This window comes from Rhincodon typus, chromosome 17 (assembly GCF_021869965.1).
Source record: "Rhincodon typus isolate 14 chromosome 17, sRhiTyp1.1, whole genome shotgun sequence".
NCBI lineage: Eukaryota > Metazoa > Chordata > Chondrichthyes > Orectolobiformes > Rhincodontidae > Rhincodon > Rhincodon typus.
Window position 1 is genome coordinate 37,564,345 of NC_063348.1, and position 20,138 is coordinate 37,584,482.

Below are 20,138 nucleotides of genomic sequence, written 5' to 3' on the forward strand. Positions count from 1 at the left end.
GGAAGAGGGATTGTTCCACGTAACCTACAAAGAGGCAGGCGTAGCTTCAACCACTTTCTATAGTAGTGAATTAGCCAGACACACTCTGTGTGAAGAAATAGCTCCTCATCTCAATCCCACAAGGTTTCCCCTTATCCTTAAACTGTGACTCCTGGTTCTGGACTCCTCTACTATCAGAAATATCCTCCCTGCATCTACCCTGCCTAGTCTTGTTACAATTTTATTCGTTTCTATAAGATTCCACACATCATTCTTCTAAACTCCACCGAATACAATCGTAACTGTCTCAATCTCTCCTCATACATCAGTCACATAATCATAGAATCCCTACAGTGTGGAAGCAGGCCATTTGGCCCATTGAGTCCACACTGATCCTCTGAACGGCATCCCACACAGACCCACCCCCATCCCTGTAAACCTGCACACAATGGACAATTTAGCATGGCCAAACCACCTAATCCACACAGCATTGAACTGTGGGAGGAAACCGTAGCACCTGAAGTAAACCCACGCAGACACTGGGAGAATGTGCAAACTCCACACAGACAGTCGCTCAAGGTTGGCATTGAACCCAGGCCCCTGGCGCTGTGAGGCAGCAGTGCTAACCACTGAGCCACCGTGCCGCAGTTGTGCCATCTGAGGAATCAATTTGATAAATCTTTGTTGCACTTCCTCGATAGCAAAGATATTCTTCCTCAGATAAGGAGGCCAAAATTGGTCACAACATGCCAGATGTGGCCTCATTAATACCCTGCAGCAAGACATACTTGCTCCTGTACTCGATTCCTCTTGCTCTGAAGGCCAAAATACAGTTTGCCTTCTTTACTGTCTGCTGTACCTGCGCACTTACTTTCAGTGACTGGTGCGTGAGGGCACTCAGGTCTCGGTCAACGTCCCCCTCTCTCAATGTACAGCCATTCAAATTTTCCAAAGTGGATAACCTCACATTTATCCACTTTATACTGCACCTGCCATGCATTTACCCATTCACTCAACCTATCCATATCAAACTGCCACATCTCTGCACCCTCCTCACAGCTCACTCTTCCCATCCAGCTTTGTGTCGTCTGAAAATTTTGTGATATTATATTTAGTTCCCTCACCTAAATCATTAACGTGAATAGTTGGGGTCCTAGTACCAGTCCCTGCAGTAGCCAACCACTCACTGCCTGCCATTCAGAAAAACAGTCATTTATTCCTACTTGATACACTGTGGAGCTGGAGGAACCCAGCAGGTCAGCCAGCATCAGAAGAGCAGGAAAGTTGATGTTTCAGGTCAGGACCCTTCATCAGAACTCATTTAATCCTACTCTTTGTTTCCTGTCTGCTTACCAGTTTTCTTTCCATCTCAAATGCACTATCCACAATTCCATGCACTTTAATTTTACAGATTAATCTCTTATGTTGGACTTTGTCAAAAACCTTCAGAAAGTCCATCGATCAACTCTACTAGTTATATCCTAGAAGAATTCCAGTAGATTTGTCAAATATGATTTCCCTTTTGTAAGTACATGCTGGCTGTGTCTAATTCTACAAATGTTTTCTAAGTGCGCGGCTGTGAAGTCCTTGATTATGGACTCTAACATCCTCCCCATAAAGACGTCAGACTCAAGTGTCTATAGTATCATGTTTTCTCTCTACCGCCCTTTTTAAATAGTGGGGTTACATTAGCTACCCTACTGTAGGAATTCTGTTCCAGAATCTGAAGGATCTTGGAAGATGGCCATCGATGGATCCACTATTTCTAGGGCCACTTTCCAACTTCCTCTATTTTTCTTTTTCCTCACTTTCCAGTTTCCTGTATGTTTCCTTTTTCCTCTATTTCAGTTTCAAAATTTCTTAACCCCATGACCCTTTGCATTAATCTTTTTATGGACCATAAGATGTGCAAGCGGAAATAGTCTAGTCAGCCCACCAACTCTGCTCTGCTTTTCAATGAGATCATGACTGATCTGATAATCCTCAACTTCACTTTCCTGCCTTATCCCCATCACCTTTGATTCTTTTAAGGATTAAAAATTTGTCTATGTCAATCGTGAATATACTAAGCAATACTGCCTTGGCCATCTCTGCGGTAAAGAAATTCATTACCCTCTGAGAGAAGAAATTCCTCCTTGTCACTGTCTTATCTTATCCTGAGATTATGTCCTCCCATCCTAGACTGTCCCACAATGGGAAACAATTCTCTACAACTACCTTGCCAAGCCTCCTTATTTCTCCTTTAATAAGCCATGTGAGATTCTTCTTTCACTCCTAACTTCAATTTACCCGCTAACTCTCTCAATTTAGCTTTAGTCATAGTTTTTTAATAATACACTGTCATATCTTTCACTTACAGAAAATTCTTGGTAACTTTCAAAGCCACCTTCAAATTCTATGCAATAAACTTCATCACAGCTGTTTTATGTCCAGAACTGTCATGTACCTGATACTTTAAGAAGACACTGAGCCCTTTTAAATCCAGTGAATTCAAATTCTGCAAGAACTCCCCGTTGTTTCGATTTCAGCTAATGTTATTATTGGACAGGTCAGATCCCAGACTGAAATCTGGCTTGATTGATTTTTTGTTTTTATTTAATTAAGCGCCTTTCACTGAAACACAAGTATGCAATGCTGTAGATTTGGTATTAGCAATGAAACACAAGTTCATTACAAAAAGGCAGAGGTACAATAGAATAAAACAATCTATTTACATATTACACAATTTGAAAGAATTTGAAACACACAGTAAAAATACAATCTCTTCTTTCCCAAGGTCATCACTCAAAAATGAGGCATTTCTATTATATCAACAAATTTAACAAAACTGTTTATTTTAATTCCCCACCTTGAGAATTTTGCATGATCATGATCATGATCAATCACGTAACTGAGCTTAGACTTTATCAGCTTTCAATAAGGAGGCTTGGCAAGGTAGTTGTAGAGAATTGTTTCCCTTCATGGCTCTAAACAAAGACTTCCGTTCTAAAACTTCCATGCTAAAATCCCTACACTGAGATAAGCTTTTCCCTAACTTTCCTGAACTAACACCATTCTCTCAGAGAAACTATTTCATACATCTGACTTTAACCAGGACAAAAAGATTCCTGATCCTTCTAAACTAAAAGGAAATTAGTATTTATTCCGTCTGGTTTGTAAAATTTACTCCATGTAAACAAATCCCTATTATCAGCCAGGGATTCTCTCTCATACTAGTTTAAAGGAAATAATCTCTCCTGAAATACCGATATGTTAATCATTAAGCCCCATCATACACACAAATATCCACATGCCACTAGTTCAAAATCCAAATTCTAAAATAACTGATTTTAAAATATATACAAATCACTCTAGGATGTGGGCAATGCTGGCTAGGTCAGCATTTATTGCTCATCCGTAATTTCCCCTGAGAATATGATGGTGAACTGCCTTCTTGAACTGCCGCAGTCTATGTGGTGTAGGTACACCCAAAGTGCTGTTTGGAAGGGAGATCCTAGATTTTGACTCAGTGACAGTAAAGGATTAGTGGTATAGTTTCATGTCAGGATGATATATGACTTTGAGGGGAATTTTCAGGTGGTGGTGTTCCCATGCATTTGCTGCCTTGCCCTTCTGGGTGCTACTGATTACAGGTTGAGAAGGAGACTTGATAATTTGTTGCAGTGTATCATGTTGACAGTACACATTGCAGCCATTGTATGTTGGTGGTGGAGGACATATATGTTGCCAGTGTTAGGTGAGATGCCAATGCAGTGGGTTGGCTTATCTTGGGTGGTGTTGGGCTTCTTGGGTGTTGTTGGGATTTTACTCATTCAGCCCAGTGGAAAATGTTCTATCACGCTCTTGACTTGCGCTTTGTAGGTGGTGGACAAGTTTTGGGGAATCAGAGATGAGTTACTTGTTGCAGAATTAGCAACCTTTGACCTGCTCCTGTAGTCACAGTATTATGTGTCTGATTTAGTTCAGTTTCTGGTCAATGTATTCCTGAGGATAGTGGAACATTCATTGACAGTAATGTCATCAAATGTCTGTGGGTGATAGTTAGATGTTGCCATGTTGGAATTGAATGATGCCGGACACTTGCGTGGTTCAAAATTTACTTGTCATTAGCAGCCTGAATGTTGTCCAGCTCTTGCGGTACTGAGACCCAGACTGTTTCAGTACCTGAGGAGTAGTAAATGATGCTGAATAGTGTTCAAGAGGGTAAATGCATAGATGATGTTTCCATTTGTGCAGAGATTCCAAAACTAGCGGTCATAACTCGGCCAGAATTTAGAGCTCTGTATACTAAATATTGGGCAAGCATCTTCAGAAGGCCCAATTGCTGAGAAAGCATGCCACATCAAGCACTGTTTAGGCATTTAACTCTCATTTGGTGAGTTTTCTGTCTATTCTGGGGCATCACCATTGTTATCCTTCTCTGCCAGAAGTTGCCAGATGCCAATGAAAGACTGAGAGTCTTAAAGTGAGGAAGAGTATTGCTGGTGACCTAGACCGTACAATCATGAAGAGGTGCACTGGCAAGCAGGTAACAGCGTTTTGAGGCAGGGGGTGGTTTGCCAGGAGTAGTGGTCTCTGGGAGAGATGCGTCATGGGCATTGGAGATAAGCAAAAGTGGGTGGCTTTCAATGGCCAATCCATGGCACCCATTCCAATCCATGGCGCCCATTCCTGCTCCTGGTTGCCCCCAGGTTGGGGCAAATTGAAGCACACCCCTAAACTTGGCACAGAAGTTGGCTTGGTTTCCCTGTTGGGTAAACAGCCACTTTTCTCACCTTCAGAGGCAGGTAATTAGGTCATGGTCGTGTTGAGGCCCTTAGTTGGCTGTTCATTCACCATTTAGGGCCTTATTTGATGGCAAGAAGAAATGTTCTTTGAGAATTCAATTGCCGAGGTGGTGGAGAGGAGCAAGTATCTATCTAGATTTTATTTTGCCACCTTTTTGCCTTTCATACCTTCGACACCTCCAGCGAATCAAAAATTGCACATAGTCAGGAAAGATCCAATAGACAATTCGGTGAAATCTTCTTTATTTAAAGAGCAGTCAGAATGTGGAATTCACTACTAAAGGGAACAATTGAAGTGAAATAGTATAGATACTATTCTGATGAACCTTCTGTTAGCTGAAGTGAAATAGGAACAAGCTAATGTGGGGCATAAATAGTTTAATTGACTTGATTAGATGAGAACATTCAATGTAATTTTATAGATGCAAATTGAAACTTCTACTTACGACATTCTGGTAGCATGCACTTCTCCACCTGCTCCAACTCCTCATTGCATTCCCCCACCTCGGCTGGGGATTTCAGCATCCTCCACCGTGACCTCATGCCAATCCCACACGTAACGCTGCAGTCGCTCCAGTCTGACCAGGGAGTCAGCATACAGGGAATCGTCTCTGATAGCAAATACAAAACAGTTGTTGGCAATCCAAGTATAATCTGCCTAATCATAACGTTAATCCAAATCAACGCTTCCTAGGTGAACTATTTTCCCACAAAGGTTCCTTATCAGCATTCCATAAACTCAGATGACCTAACCATCTCAAAGTTTTGATTGGTTAATGGAGCTTGATGTTGGACATTGTCAAAAAATCTCATTTGAAATTTCACAAGTGTTTCCCCCACTTGCATTTCTATGGTATTCTAGTCTTTGTGTCTTTTTTTTTAGCATGTTTCTATTTCCAGAATGGATAGAGATCCCAAAGCATGGAGGAAAATTAATAAATGAAGTGATTTAAAATCAGTCAACACTGATCAGTGGTGACCAGCTACACATTTTTCAGTTAAAACAGCAGGCTAATTGACATCTGGGCTAATAGTTACATAACACTGAAGAAGAGGTACCTATTATAGTCATTGTGTCTAGAGACTAAAGCTTTCACAGGTTACTCACCTATCCCTTTTAGTGCCCAGAGATGGTGAACAATTAGGTCCTGTAAAGTTACCTTTCTTAAGTCCCGCTATTTACCTCATTATCATTTTGGCATGAATGCTAAATCCAACAAAACCTTCCTTTTATTTGTTGAATAGTTTCCCTTTTATCAGTCATATTTCATCCTTTTCTTCTACTGTGAAAATAAATGGGAAATGGCCTTTTAAGAACATAGTCATATATTACCTTTCAGAAAAACTTCCACTGAAGTTAATGAAAATCAAATGGGGTGTAAAATGAGCTTCTGATCTGCTTTCACTTAAGTGTAAAATTAAAATTTGGCCCTTGAAGTTCAAAGACATGTTCTCATTGATTTCCAGATCCTAAGAGTTTTTGATCTTCAGATTTGGATTTATCCACAAACAAGTCACTACATTAAGGACAACTCCTTTCTGAACCTCCTGGCCCATAGATTTAAAGAGAGGGAAAACCAGTGAACAAAGAAAATGAAGCACAAATAAGACCAGACTGCTTGAGGTTGAAACACTGGATTGTGAGGTTTTAAAAGACTGTAGTTTGAATGCTACCACTTACGTGGTTGAAGTCAATCACTTTTGTATTGCTCGTTGAACAAAATTCACTTCCAAGTACCTGTTGTTATTACAGGCCAGCAGATAACTAACAACAAATGACATTCATCCATCGATAGTGATGAGAATCTAATCCCTCCGCCATTATGATCAGCCAACAGTAAGCTGCTGTCAAAATTTCATCAGCCACATTACTAATGATCCCATTTCAAAATCATCATTATCCTATTAAGTCCAGGGCGGGAGCACAACAACTGACCACAAAGACTACAAAGGCTAAGAAATTTGACTGTCACTGATCATCAACGTTAACTCCACTTTTAGCTGTCCGTCAAATTAAACTAACTCTGATTAGACAGAACAGTTCGTACTCAACTGTTGTTACAAATGACAATAATATTGATTGAAAAAGTTACATTAATTTTTCAGCTTTAAATTATATCAATTATAGAAATGGTTACAATTAGGTTGAATAAATTATTTTGTGTTGATAATTGATGAAGAGCTAGCTCATTTTTAAAAAGACTATTATGTGAAACATTTGCAATTTGACTGATACTTTGAGAGTTACTGTGGGATTCAAAGCCTTGGCTCTTAAATGGTCCATCTACTTACGACAGTCTGGCATCCCACATTTGTCCATTTGTACCGTTTCCACTTTGCACGTGGATCCGTCTGATGGATGCATCTTGACCATTCGCTGCCTCCTTTTGGTGCCCATCCCACAACTCGCACTGCACTCCTCCCATTCTCCCCACTCTGTCACAAAGCAGGTATCTGATGCTAAAGTTGGGGGAAGAAGAGGAGATCAGTGAGGAATGCAGCAGTAATTTCATCAATAGTTGCTTTCTCGTTTGCAACCACTGTGTTCACTTTCATTCTGAGTTTAATTCTCAACTCCCTACCCTCTCCATCACCAAGAATATCTGCATTCAAACCTCCCTCCTTGGCTCAGTCAATCTGATTCTTATCATTATCAATGCTCCTCTAGCTGGCCTCCCATCTACACCTTCTGTAAATGTTAACTGATCCAAAACTCTAATGTCTATATTCTAACATTTGCCCATCAGCTCTTGGTCTCACTGACATACAGTGGATCCAGGTTAGGGGAGGCAATGGCCTAGTGGTATTATCGCTGGACAGTTAATCCAGAGACCCAGGTAACGTTCTGGGGACCTGGGTTCAAATCCCACCATGGCTGATGGTGAAATTTGAATTCAATAAAAAATCTGGAATTAAGAATCTAATGATGACCATGAAGCCATTGTCAATTATTGGAAAAACCAATCTGGTTCACTGATGTCCTTTAGGGAATGAAACTACCATCCTTACCTGGTCTGGCCTACATGTGACTCCAGACCCACAGCAATGTGGTTGACTCTCAACTGCCCTCTGGGCAATAAATGCTGCTTCGTCAGCGACACCCTTATCCCATAAAGGAATAAAGGCAACACCTTGATTTTTAGATTATCATCCTGGTTTCCAAATCACTCAATGCCCTCTGTGACCACCTACAGTTCTACAACATTCTGTGCCTGCTGTGATCCTCCAATTTCTCCCCCTTGAACATTCTTGATTTTAATCAAACTGCCATTGGTGGTCATGGCTTCAATATTCAATGTTTAAATACCTGAAATCCCACCCTAAACAATCCCCAGCTTTCTACTTCTTTTTCCTCCAAGTTTTCCACCTCATCAAAGGAGAAGTCAATAGAGAACACATTCACACTGATCCCACGACAATTGAACAGAATTGGCTGAAGTCAGGACTTACACTCCTCACCGAGTTGGAATTGTCACCTCAAAAAGTGGTCAGCTCCATTGCAAAAGGAAATTATAGACAGGTTAGGGACAGGTGGGAAGGTGGCGGGAAAACCAAGCGAGGCATTTTATTCCTTTCCAGCTTAAAAACCCACTATCGAGTGACTATAAAAGTCAGTTTTAAATCTTGGAATCCAGGATCAGGCACATACAGAGTTTTAGCATGCAGATTGATGCCACACTGAGTTTGGGGTTCAAGACAGACTCAACAAGGAGAAGAGAACGTTGAGAACTGACATAAAAGCTTATACTTCAAAGTAACATTATCTTACATTAATATTAAATATATGGCAATCATAGATATATCAGGCTGTAAGAGTTTGGAAACATTGTAGATTTGAGGGGTCTGATGAACTAGTATGAAAGAGGAGCTGAGGCCTGGGGCAGATCAACCATGATGTTGTTGAATTACAGGGCAGGCATGAGGGGTTGAATGGTTTACTCCTGCTCCTATTTCTTAAGTTCAACTGCCTCCACCCAAAGACTACATGACATCATAAGTCTGGCTAGCACTTAATGCAACATGAACAGTAACTCATTCAGAGCAATTACCTTACACAACAACATTTACCTTCAATTTTGTTTCATTGTTAATGGAACTACTGTTGATCCTACATTATAAGAGTAACTACATTTCAACGATATTGATGAAGAAAGACACATTTTGTCGAAGCTTTTCATCTTCCACTTATCAGGACAATTCACGAGAAAAATCAATGTAAAAGGAATTGTCCTGCAGAGTGCTAGGCAAAATAAAACTTCAACAAAACATATTCTTTTCAGCAGTATTCACACTCTGTGTTAACAAACGACTGCTTCAAATGTTCTTCATTGGCTGCAAAGTGCTTCGGAATTTCTTGAGATTGAAAGGTGAGAGGTGTTATATAAATGCAAGATTTCATTTCTTTCTCGATTGAGTTGGTTGTTAAACAGAAGTAGTATGGCCAATCTTAGTAAAGCATGCGCTGCAATTTATTTTTTAAAAAAGGCTTAGAATAGAGAAGCCAAGAAGATTTGGGAAACAAATACAGAAAACTTGTTCAGACTCAGTTTGTGTGATTTCCCAGTACTGTGTCTAAGTCTGTGCACCTCCCTTTAAAGAAGGGTATGAAAGTTTTGGAGAGGACACAAAAGACATTTACAATACTGGCTTCAAGGTTGACAACTACATGAACAGGTTGGAGAAGATCTTTAGTGCAGGGAAGGATAGGAGGAGATTTTCTGGAGTTGCTTAAAATCATGAAGGGATTTGATAGTGTAGATAAGGAGAAACTGTTTCCAATGGCAGAAATGTTGATATCCAGAAAACTCAGATTTATTGGGAATGGCAAATAAACCAGGGATGACAACATTGTACATAATGGATGGCCAAGATTTGGAACACATTGCCTGATAGAATGGTGGGAACAGAATCAATAGAAACCAATAGTTAATACTTAAAAGGAAAAAGTGCTTGGACAGAGGGAAAGAATGAGATATTGGGGTTGACTGAATTACCCTTTCAAAAGAGTCAGCGAAGATCCGATGAGTTAATTGCAATTTTTCGCAGGTACTACGTTGTGGTTCTAACTATGATGCTTTTTTCTATACTCTGTGAAATTAATCGGGTAGACAAGGAAAGGAGCCGAGTCATATACTCTCATTCTGCAATGGTAGAATTTACAGCACAGAAAGAGGCCACTAATCTCTTACTGGCTCTTTGAAAAAGATGACCTTTGCGCCATTCATTAACATTTTCTGCCATAACCCTGCAGGTTAAGCAGACAGGTCAGCTTAGCATCTCGTCTGGAAATCATGATCTCCAACAGTGTAACATTTCCTTGAGTATTGCACTCGAGTATTAGTGCTGGATTACATGCCAAGATTCTGGAACCTATGGCCTCTGGCTTAGAAGAGAGGTAGTATTAGTAATTGACTGATGCTGCAGATCCTACTCGTCAACAATGAATACAATTAAAAACAAAACTGAATTGGCTGTGATGTGCTTGAGACATTGAGGTCATGAAGGGTGTGATAGAAATGCAGGTCTTTTCATGCATTACCTCTGAACCTTGCAAAATATCTACACTGAAAGCATGACCTCATCTTTTTCTGTAACCTTTTTGGACATTGATGGGCTGGCAGAGTACTTTTTTTCTCTTGCACATACCGCATTCCTCATTGACAATGCATTTCTCTGTCTCTTCAGTGGGCAGTGTGCAGAGGGAGCCATCCTCGGGGTATTGCTTAATATATCTTTCCCGTGATCTCATTCCCATTCCACAGGAGAGGCTGCAAGGGGACCAGCTGATCCACTCCGACATCATGCAAGTCGACGCATCTGGAAAAGGTTTAAGTAGTGGATTACTGAATTGATCAAAAACCTTACAGACGTATGACAATGATGTGCAGGAAAAGACGAGTTGGTTTATCAAGCCTGCCCCAAACCAATGATGGCCACAACAGTAAAGCGGGAGAAATGTTGTGTATTTGTGTAAGTATGGTGAATTGTCTCTTTAAGAGTCTGAATCACCTGATGAGATAACAATGTCATCGGCTATTTTGGGAAACAGTTAAATCGAACCTTGTTGCCTGTACAGTAAATATCTCCTAGCTCAAAACTTAAAAGGCATCTGGATGGGTATATGAATAGGAAGAGTTTAGAGGCCAAATACTGGTAAATGGGACTAGATACGTTTAGGATACATGGTTGGCACGGACGAGTTGGACCGAAGGGTCGTTTCCATCTTGTGCATCTTTGTGACTGTGACTCTATTTCTGTCCATGTAGGGTACTCATTACTTAGTGTTCCTTCAGGATGGAGCACATGGCAAGCTTATTCTGCACTGTACACCTGACCCTTGAGTAAATTCCTTTCGTTTTCTGCTAATTGTACCTGCTTCAGTGCTGTGATGGTGTCTTTTGATTTCTTTTCTCCTTTTTATCGCAGTCCCTCTGAGATATGCAGTGAGCACCACAATTCTATTTTATTTTGTTTTAGACAAATTAGTGATTGCCCTGATGGATCTTGAAGCAGTTTTTATCCTCAGCATCAGTTTTCTTCTTGTATTAAATTCCAAGAAAGACCAGTGGGCCACAGTGTTTAACAACAGGTGTTTTATTAGGGTGATAAAGGCAGTAAGATTCGAGTAAACTGTTTCCTGTCTAAAATGGCTATTGATGTCAGAATTACATCATAAGATGGTATTCATAAGCGGCAATCCACCATACTTATGCAAATGTACAACAACAATATTTTTATTAAAGATTTCTCATTCACCATCCTTCACCCATCCGCAATCCTGTAATCATTTAGGAAGTGCAACAGAGGCCAGAGAAAAGCTCAATAAAGCAAACAAAAACCTGTGGTAAAATGCATCTCCAAAATCCACAGAGATTGAAGCCATATCGACTATGAGTATGTTATTCTACGTACCTTATTTGTGATATGCCTACTCCAGTCACAAAACGATCTAGCTCCCACTGCAGCCATCACAATACCCAGGCAAAACATTCCCACCATTCTATAGTTAAAACTCACATCCTTTTGGCCTTCCCAATCTGTCAATCTGAAATAATCTATCAATACGGATGCTATCTAGTCTTTTAGAGAATGGCAGTACCTTTATACTACAACATCGCATGTCATGGTTTCAAGTGATTGTCTCAAATATATGGGTTTGTCTGACTGGAATCTATGCCATAATGAAACAGCAAACCCATTTTACTTGAAAGAATAGGGAGCCTTTGTTTGATAATATGCACAAGGATGTAACTAGATATGTTGTCTCTAAACATTCAGAAAATTCCTTGGTGGATAGACCATATGACTACAGTCATATTGTCATAACTCTGCAGTGTAGCTTCTCTCTGCAATGTGCTATTTGTCATCACAAATGGATGTGTATCATTTGTCATTGATGTGCGGTGGTAATCTGGCATGATTCTTTCAATACCTGAGTTGTCATCCTGTATGATGGGTGGTTGATGATGTGCAGTTTTATTTCTTCACAGGATTTGACCGTTGTTCATTGCAACACTCTATGTCCTAGACCAGGCACAGTGACATAGTATCATTTCGTGAACCTAAGTGCTCGTAGGAAAATCTCAAACGCTTGTACTTTGTCCCAGTTCATTTGGAACAACTATCTCCATTCTCATTGATCATACTCTTATACTATTTTCTTCCTTCTTTCCAACAATTACATCAGGCACGGGTAGTTGGGAGATGACAGTGTGGGAGGAAAGACCAACATGAATCTCTCTCCTTTAGATTGGCCATGTTTCTGTATTTCACAACAATTTTAATGTCTGCTTGAGAAATGGGAAATCTTACATGATCACACATGTCAAGGACTAACCCAGAGAGTCAAATCCAGGTGCCAACTTTGGAGTTAGATAGGTAACTGCTAGTTTAGGCAGGCAAAAAAGCAGCAAGGCATTGGATAGGAGTGGAATAGGCCGAACTACAGCATGAAATAGAAGGATCTTCAATAGAAGGAGCAGGGACAGAAACAATTCTTTAATTAAAGGACAAACATACTTCACACATCCATTTTGTGCCTAATCATAGAATCATAGAGCACAGAAGCAGACCTTTCAAACCAAGTCATTCACGTCAACCAAGTTTCCCAATCTAAACGAGTTCCACTTGCCTGACTTTGGCCCATGTCCTTCTAAACCTTTTCTATTCATGTACCTGTCCAAATGTCTTTTAAATGTTGTAACTGTACCTGCATCTACCACTTCCTCTGGCATTTCATTCAACATACGAACCACCCTCCATGTGAAAAAGTTACCCTTCAGGTCCCTTTTAATTCTTTCTCCTCTCACCTTAAAAATAATTCCCCTTGTTTTGAACTCCCCCTCCCTAGGGAAAAGACATTTGCTATTCACCTTATCTATGCTCCTCATGGTTTTATAAGCCTCTATAAGGTCATCCCACAATCTCCTACACTCCAGTGAAAGAAGTCCCAGCCTATCCAGCCAATCCTTATAATTCAAACTTTCCAGTCCCCAGTAACATCCTAGTAAATCTTTTCTGAGCCATCTCCAATTTAATAGTAACCTTCCTATAGCAGGACAACCAGAATTGTGCACAGTACTCCAAAAGTGGCCTCACCAACCACAACTTAACATCCCAACTCCATTCCAAACCACTTTACACTTGGTACATAGATTACACCGCAAGCATTTTGTTTTGCAAGCAACAAATTTCATAATCATTGATGAGGTAAAAAAGCATTTCATTTATTTCATAATTGAGGGGCAAATGTCAATGAGGAATACTATGAGAGTCACTATACCTCCAATACAGCCACAGGATCTTTTGCATCTACCTAAACTGGCAGCCAAGGTCTCAGTTTTGTATTTATGAAGAGCCCTGCAACATGCAGTGTCGCATTTTGAAGTGTTAGCCTAGAATGGGCCGCCATTCCACAATCATTTAATTGAGAATGTTACAGCACCTCTAGCAAATGATGTCATCGCAACTGGAGATCAAGCCTGTGATACATGGAAGAACTAACAGAATTTTAGTCACAGCCTGCAATGGTACAAGCTTCAGATGAATAAGATGTTTGTCTCTTTTCCCCAAGTAAATGCCAAAATTTATATTCTGAAAGAAAAGCAGAGATTCAGATTTCCTCACACAGTTCCTGCTGTGGTTTGGATCTCTTCAATAAAGTATTAACTTTAACTCAAGCATTCACTCTGAGCTATAAGCTGCATGCAACTTTTGCATTGTTACAAGAAGAACAAAATACAGGAACAGCTAATTAAATTCATTTTTCATTTGAGGCAACAGTGTTGACAGCCAAAGAGATCATCACACAGAGTGTGCAGCTCACATCCTTAAAGGCAAGCATTTCATCACTCGTGTCTTCAGCAAACTTCTGTGCTCCAGAGAGTAGTTTGCAAGATTTTTATCTTTCACACATCCTCGTGGCCTTGCCTCTCTCTTATTTGGGACTATAAATCTGTATACACCTTCCAGTCCTCCAAGTGTAGAATGTCTCTACGCTGTACCCTTGATGACTATCTTAAATTATCTTGCACTCCTGGAACAATCACCACATTACCCTGAACCTATGACGCTCATCCCCATGACCAAGCAACAAGCACATCATGTGAAATTCATTGCCAACTTCCTGCCAACAGATACCTCCACAACAGCTATATTTTATTAACATGTCTCTTTTACAACACCTTACATGTTTTCTCAACACCTAAATAAACTTCATCTACCACATTTTCTTTAACAATCTAATTAATTGCTCCTTCCATAACAAATATTTTGCTAATTTTCCAAACTAATGACATCAATAATGCAAGACATTAATTCTGGCTTCTCTTTCTACAGCTGTTGCTCAGACTTGCTGAGCATCTCCAACATTTTCTGTTTGTAGTTCAGATTTCCAGTGTCCACAACATTTTTTGCACTGGATTCGCTTGATCGGATGTGTTTTGTTTGCAAAAAGCAGAACGCTCAACTTTAAAACAAGGCACGTGATAAAAATAAGTATTTTAACTTCCAGGAAGCACAACAATGAGGAAAGGAGTCCAGAAATGATGCTTCATCATGCTGATAAAGTGAAAGAAGAATAAACAACATTCGGCAATGGAATGAAAACAAAATTTAGAAAGTAATATCTTTATCAAAGATATGGAATGAGATACAAGTTTATTAAGAAGGCAATATGAGGTAAATAATATATAAAAATCAATAACAATAACTTGTGTCTATTTAGCCCCTTTAATGTAAAATATTCCAAGGTGTTTCACAAGGTCATTACATACAAACATATGAATTAGGAGCAGGCATTGGCCATTCAGCCCTTGAGCCTGCTCCATCATTCAGCAAGATCATGGCTGATCTGATTGGAACCTCAAATTCACATTCACTCCTAGCCTGAGAGAATTTCACATCCTCCATTAACAAGAAACTAACTTCCTGTGGCTTTAATGCATTCAAGAACTCTGCATCCACCTTCTATTCTGGAAGAGAGGGGAAAAAAAATTTCTTAGAGAGAAAAAAAACTCACCTAATCTTTGTTTAAAATGGGCGATTCCTGATTTTTAAGCAGTGATCGTTAGTTCTAGATTCTCCCATGAGAGGTAACATTCTCTCCACATCTACCCTGTTAACACCAGTTATGATCTTACATGATTCAGTCAGGTCACACCTTATTCTTCAAAGCTCCAGTAGACATACACTTAACCTGTCCAACCTTTCCTCATAAGAAAAGCCTCTAATTCCAGGTATTATCTTCTCTGAACTGCACCCAATGCGTTTATATCCATTTTTAAATAAGGTGACCAATGCTGTGCTCCATAATGCAGTTGATGTATCACCAGTGTCCCGTAGCACTGAAGCATAACCTGGCTTCTTTAGTATTCAATTGTCTTCATGGTAAATTATATTATTCTACTAAATCTAAGGCTTTGAATTTCTTGCTGTACCTGCATGTTAGCCTTTCACAATTCATGCAGGAGGACACCCAGATTTCTTTAAACAAGTAAAAACAGGAAATTCTGATGCTGCCTGTCTCAATGAGCATTTTCAGCATTTTCTGTTTCTATTTCAGATTTCCAGCATCTGCAGTTATTTAGCTATTGTGTTTTGCTTTTAAACAAAATTTGACCCCAAGCCCCAGATGAAGATACTGAGATGAGCTGTCAAAAGTACTAAAAATCATCCATCTTTTGCCAAGATCCTAAAAAAGAAGAGTGGTGGAGAGGATTAGAGAGGGAATATCATGAACGAATATTAAAAATTGCATTTCAAAATCCTTTCTTTATGAAGATAAGCCTTGTGTGTCTACCTGCAGAAGCAAAAAGGAAATCAGGGGATAAACCACATATGACGGAATATCCTGATTTTTTGTTTATTCGTTATACTTGGACATTGCTGGAAATGCCAGCAGTATTGTACATCAGTAATTTCTGATGAGGTGGTGATGCTGAGCTACTTTCCTGAACCACTGCAGACTATGTGGTATGAATATACTCACAGTGCAGCTATAGTGAAGGGTTTACAAGATTTTGACCCCGTGTTAATGAAGGGACAGGGCTTTAGTTCCAAGTATGGATGGTATGTGGCTTGTAAGGGAACTTGAGGTGATGATGTTTCTAGGTACTTCCTATTCTTGTTCTTCCAGGCAGTTTCTTTATCAGTAAGTGTCACTTGCCGGTGGCATCGTCTGTACTTTTGTGGATGATCGAGAATATCCCAAACGACAAGTTTGGCTGGATTGGATCTGCCCTGTGTTTTAGGGACAGGATGTATTGGGTCATTTTCACTTGCAATGCCAGCTTTGCAGGTCTATTAGAACAGCTTGGCCAGAAACACAAATAGTCCTGGAAAACAAGCTTTCAGCATTACAGCTAAGATTTTGTTAGTATACACTTCACCGCTTTCCATCACTCGGCTGGCAGGTTTAGCCAACCAACAGCAGTTCACAAGATCCATTCAGGTCAATTACACTGGGAAACAGGTTAAGTAACTGGCAGAACTGTGAACATTTCCCCACGGATAGAAAACAGCTGCTGCTTTGACGCCTAAGTAAAATGAAGTGATTCAAAAAGTTAATTTCAAAAGTAATACACCATCTGTTTGCAGGATTATAACACTCTGATTTTAGTTAGCAGGTTATTGGTTCAAGGTCCACTTGAGAGACATGAGCACAAAATCCAGACTGACATTCCCTATGCAGTACTGAGAGATTACTGCACTGTTGGAGTTGTCATTTTATTTTAATGGAATGTTAAGCCAAGCCTTCGTCTATCTTCTCAGGTAGATGTAAGTCATCCCATGACATGATTTAAAAGAGGAGGAGGGGAGATTGTTGAGGGATATTTGTTTCTCAACCAGTATCACCAAAAACAAACTTGTCTGGTCATTATCTCACAGCCTTTTCGAAAAGCTTGTTGTGCACAGGTTGGCTGCTAGGTTTCATAAATCATACTAGTGACTACACTTTAAAGGTACTATGGGATATAAAGGACTTTGGAAACCCTGGAGATCTTTGGAAAAGCAAATTTTTTCTCTACTTGATTCATATCACTAGGTATGGCAAAAATATGCCGAACTCACTGCAAAAACTATTTCCTAACAGCACCAGTTAAGGTTCTTTTTAAAGTAATGACTCTGTCTGCTACTACTGAGTTGATATCATCATCTGCTCTTTGAAGTAAGATAATTAGACACTCCAGGATTGACAGACCTGCTAAGTAGTTGATTAGTTTTCTCAACATGTTTTTTTGTAAAGCAATATGTTTACAACATGTTTAGGATCTTCAAATAAACAAGCTTGTATTTCTAAACATTTCATGATCCTAAGACACCTCAAATTAGTTTATGACCAATGGGTACTTTTGAAATGTTGTCACTAGTTAATTGTAGGGAACTGAACAGACAAATTCTGCACAGTAATCTCCTACAAACAACAATATGATAAAGATGTGATAATTGCACAATGGTCAATATCATTCACAACTCCTCAAGTAATGAAACAGTTTGTGCAGGAAGACCTGGCCAACCTTACATTTACAAGTGGCAAGTAACACTTTTTCTATGCAAATACTGTGCAATGACCATCTCCAACAAAGACAAATCTAACCATCACCCCTTAACATGCAACAGCATTACCATCACTGAATTTTAGGAGTTACCATTGACCAGAAACTGAATTGTAGCCGTATGTAATTACATTGGCAACAACAGCAGGTCAGAGGCTGGGAATTCTGCAGCGAGTAACTCATCTCCTGACTTCCATTTCTGGTCATTTCCAATGGAGTAGAAAAGGTGATGAATTGGGAGCTCCACTTGCTGCTATTTCAATATTGCCAGCATCATTCCAGACCAGAGAAATGACCTCAACATGACCAGAGAAATATCAGCTTTTTGAATATGACACAGTTAAAGCTATTAGGAAAATTATGTGAATAATCTTATTCTGGAATAAGAATCTGAGTGATGTGGGTTATAGTGAGATCTGTGGCAAAATCAGAAGTCCAGCAAGGCCTACCTCAACTTTTAGTGCAGACACAAAGACATAAAGATTATCATGGATGTCAGCAGGCCTCAGTCAAATCGAGGGGGCTAGCGTTTGATCAGGGGGCCTGGCCGCATATGTCAGGGACAACCTCCAATGCCAGTGCAGGAGCTTGGACGTGGTCAGTCAGCTGATAGGGGCCGCCAGAGTCAGGATACTCTCCACATAAGGTGTGAGGAGATGAATGTCAGGCAACCCATTTCCTTTCTTGCTTCTTTCTTTCTTCCCTGCTTAGCACCATTTGTTTTTGATAATTGGCAAGGTGAGCTTTTCACTAGGCAGTGGTTAGTTACCAATTAAGGAGGATTATACCTTGTTAAACACTCTGTTAACAGATCAAGTCATCTCATTAATATTCCGCTTCTTATCTTACCAAACATGCTAGCCAAGCTAGAAAAAAATCTCACCATGGAATTCAGAGTGGGGACTTGGCGATTTCAGATTAACATTTATGTCATAGTGCTCATTCAATCTGACCCTACCGAATGTTCACAGCATCCCTGCCTTGCATTGCCTTTCACTTTTGGACTTTGCCCACTCAGCCAGAGATACCAGTTTCATATTACTTCTGTACTGTTGTGCTATTTAGTGCAGACACAAAGGCAGGAAGCTTGTTATGGTTGCAAGAGGGTTCAGTCAAACCAAGGGAATAGCCTTTGGTCAGGGGGTTTCAGCCGAGCAAGTGAAACTCAGCCTCTGACACTAATCCGGGGGGTGGGGCACATTTACTTTCGGTGTGGGGTGAGATGTCCTGAGCAAATGATTAGGGAGTGCAGAGGGCAAGGTTAGTGATATTGGGGGTTGGGATGAGCAGCCATCAAAGAGGGAAGTTGTTGCAAGCAAGAGTGGGTCTGGGAAAGCATGGGCCTTGGCACAAAATGGGTAACAGAGATAGAGTGAATGTGAGATATCGAAGACAAGATGGTACATTAACAGAGAGAAGAAGGACATTAACCTTCGTTCTGCATTCATCCAGATGCCCGAGACTGCTTTAAGCTGGGTGACAGCCTTGAACCAGGTTGGCATGGTCTGGTGTCATGGCCTCCACCGTTGGCCTTGGGGGAAGTGGACATCCCACATCTGCACCACCTCACTGGCAGAATCTCCAGTGCCCTGCCTGTGCAAAGTGAAGAGCCAATTTCCCCCTGTCTGCTGTCTTTAGGATAAATAACAGGAACCATGCAAGGCACCTCTGCACTGACGATGGTTTTAAAGATGGCACGGGTGCAAGCAATGTCAGTTATTTCGGAATATCCCACCATTGTTGAATTGTTCCAGGAACAGCATGTGGTAAGATGGGGCCGCAATTAGATGTGAGGGATGCAGTATGGTGGGGTAGGAAGTTAATGAGGCAACTTTGGGAGGATAGGCTAAGAAGACCCACAAGGTCTCAAGGCAAAATCCTTAGAAAATCCCTCGACCGAAGTTGCATGCAGCCAAAAAAAAAAAGGTTCGGCCAAATAGTTTTTAAGAACCATTTGAAGTGATGTCTCAGAGATAGCAGGAACTGCAGATGCTGGAGAATCTGAGATAACAAGGTGTAGAGCTGGATGAGCACAGCAGGTCAAGCAGCATCAGAGGAGCAGGAAAGCTGACGTTTCGGACCTAGACCCTTCTTCAGAAATGGGGAAGGGGAAGGGGATTCTGAAATAAATAGGGAGAGAGGGGGAGGCAGATAGAAGATGGATAGAGGAGAGGATAGGTGGAGAGGAGACAGACAGCTCAAAGAGGCGGGGGTGGAGCCAGTAAAGGTGAGTGTAGGTGGGGAGTTAGGGAGGGGATAGGTCAGTCCAAGGAGGACGGACAGGTCAAGGGGGCGGGATGAGGCTAGTAGGTAGGAG

At 40.5% G+C, this 20,138-nt stretch overlaps 1 protein-coding gene across 1 annotated transcript in view; it reads right to left on the bottom strand.

The window, feature by feature from the left end:
* Positions 1 to 20,138, bottom strand: part of LOC109937677 (spondin-1) — a 298,509-nt gene that overhangs the window by 4,017 nt on the left and 274,354 nt on the right. Inside the window, exons 12-14 of the mRNA XM_048607183.1 lie at positions 10,413 to 10,583; positions 7,059 to 7,226; positions 5,213 to 5,377 (exon numbers count right to left, since the gene is read on the bottom strand). Coding sequence (XP_048463140.1) covers positions 5,213 to 5,377; positions 7,059 to 7,226; positions 10,413 to 10,583 — 504 coding nt within the window. The remainder of the gene's footprint in view (positions 1 to 5,212; positions 5,378 to 7,058; positions 7,227 to 10,412; positions 10,584 to 20,138) is intronic.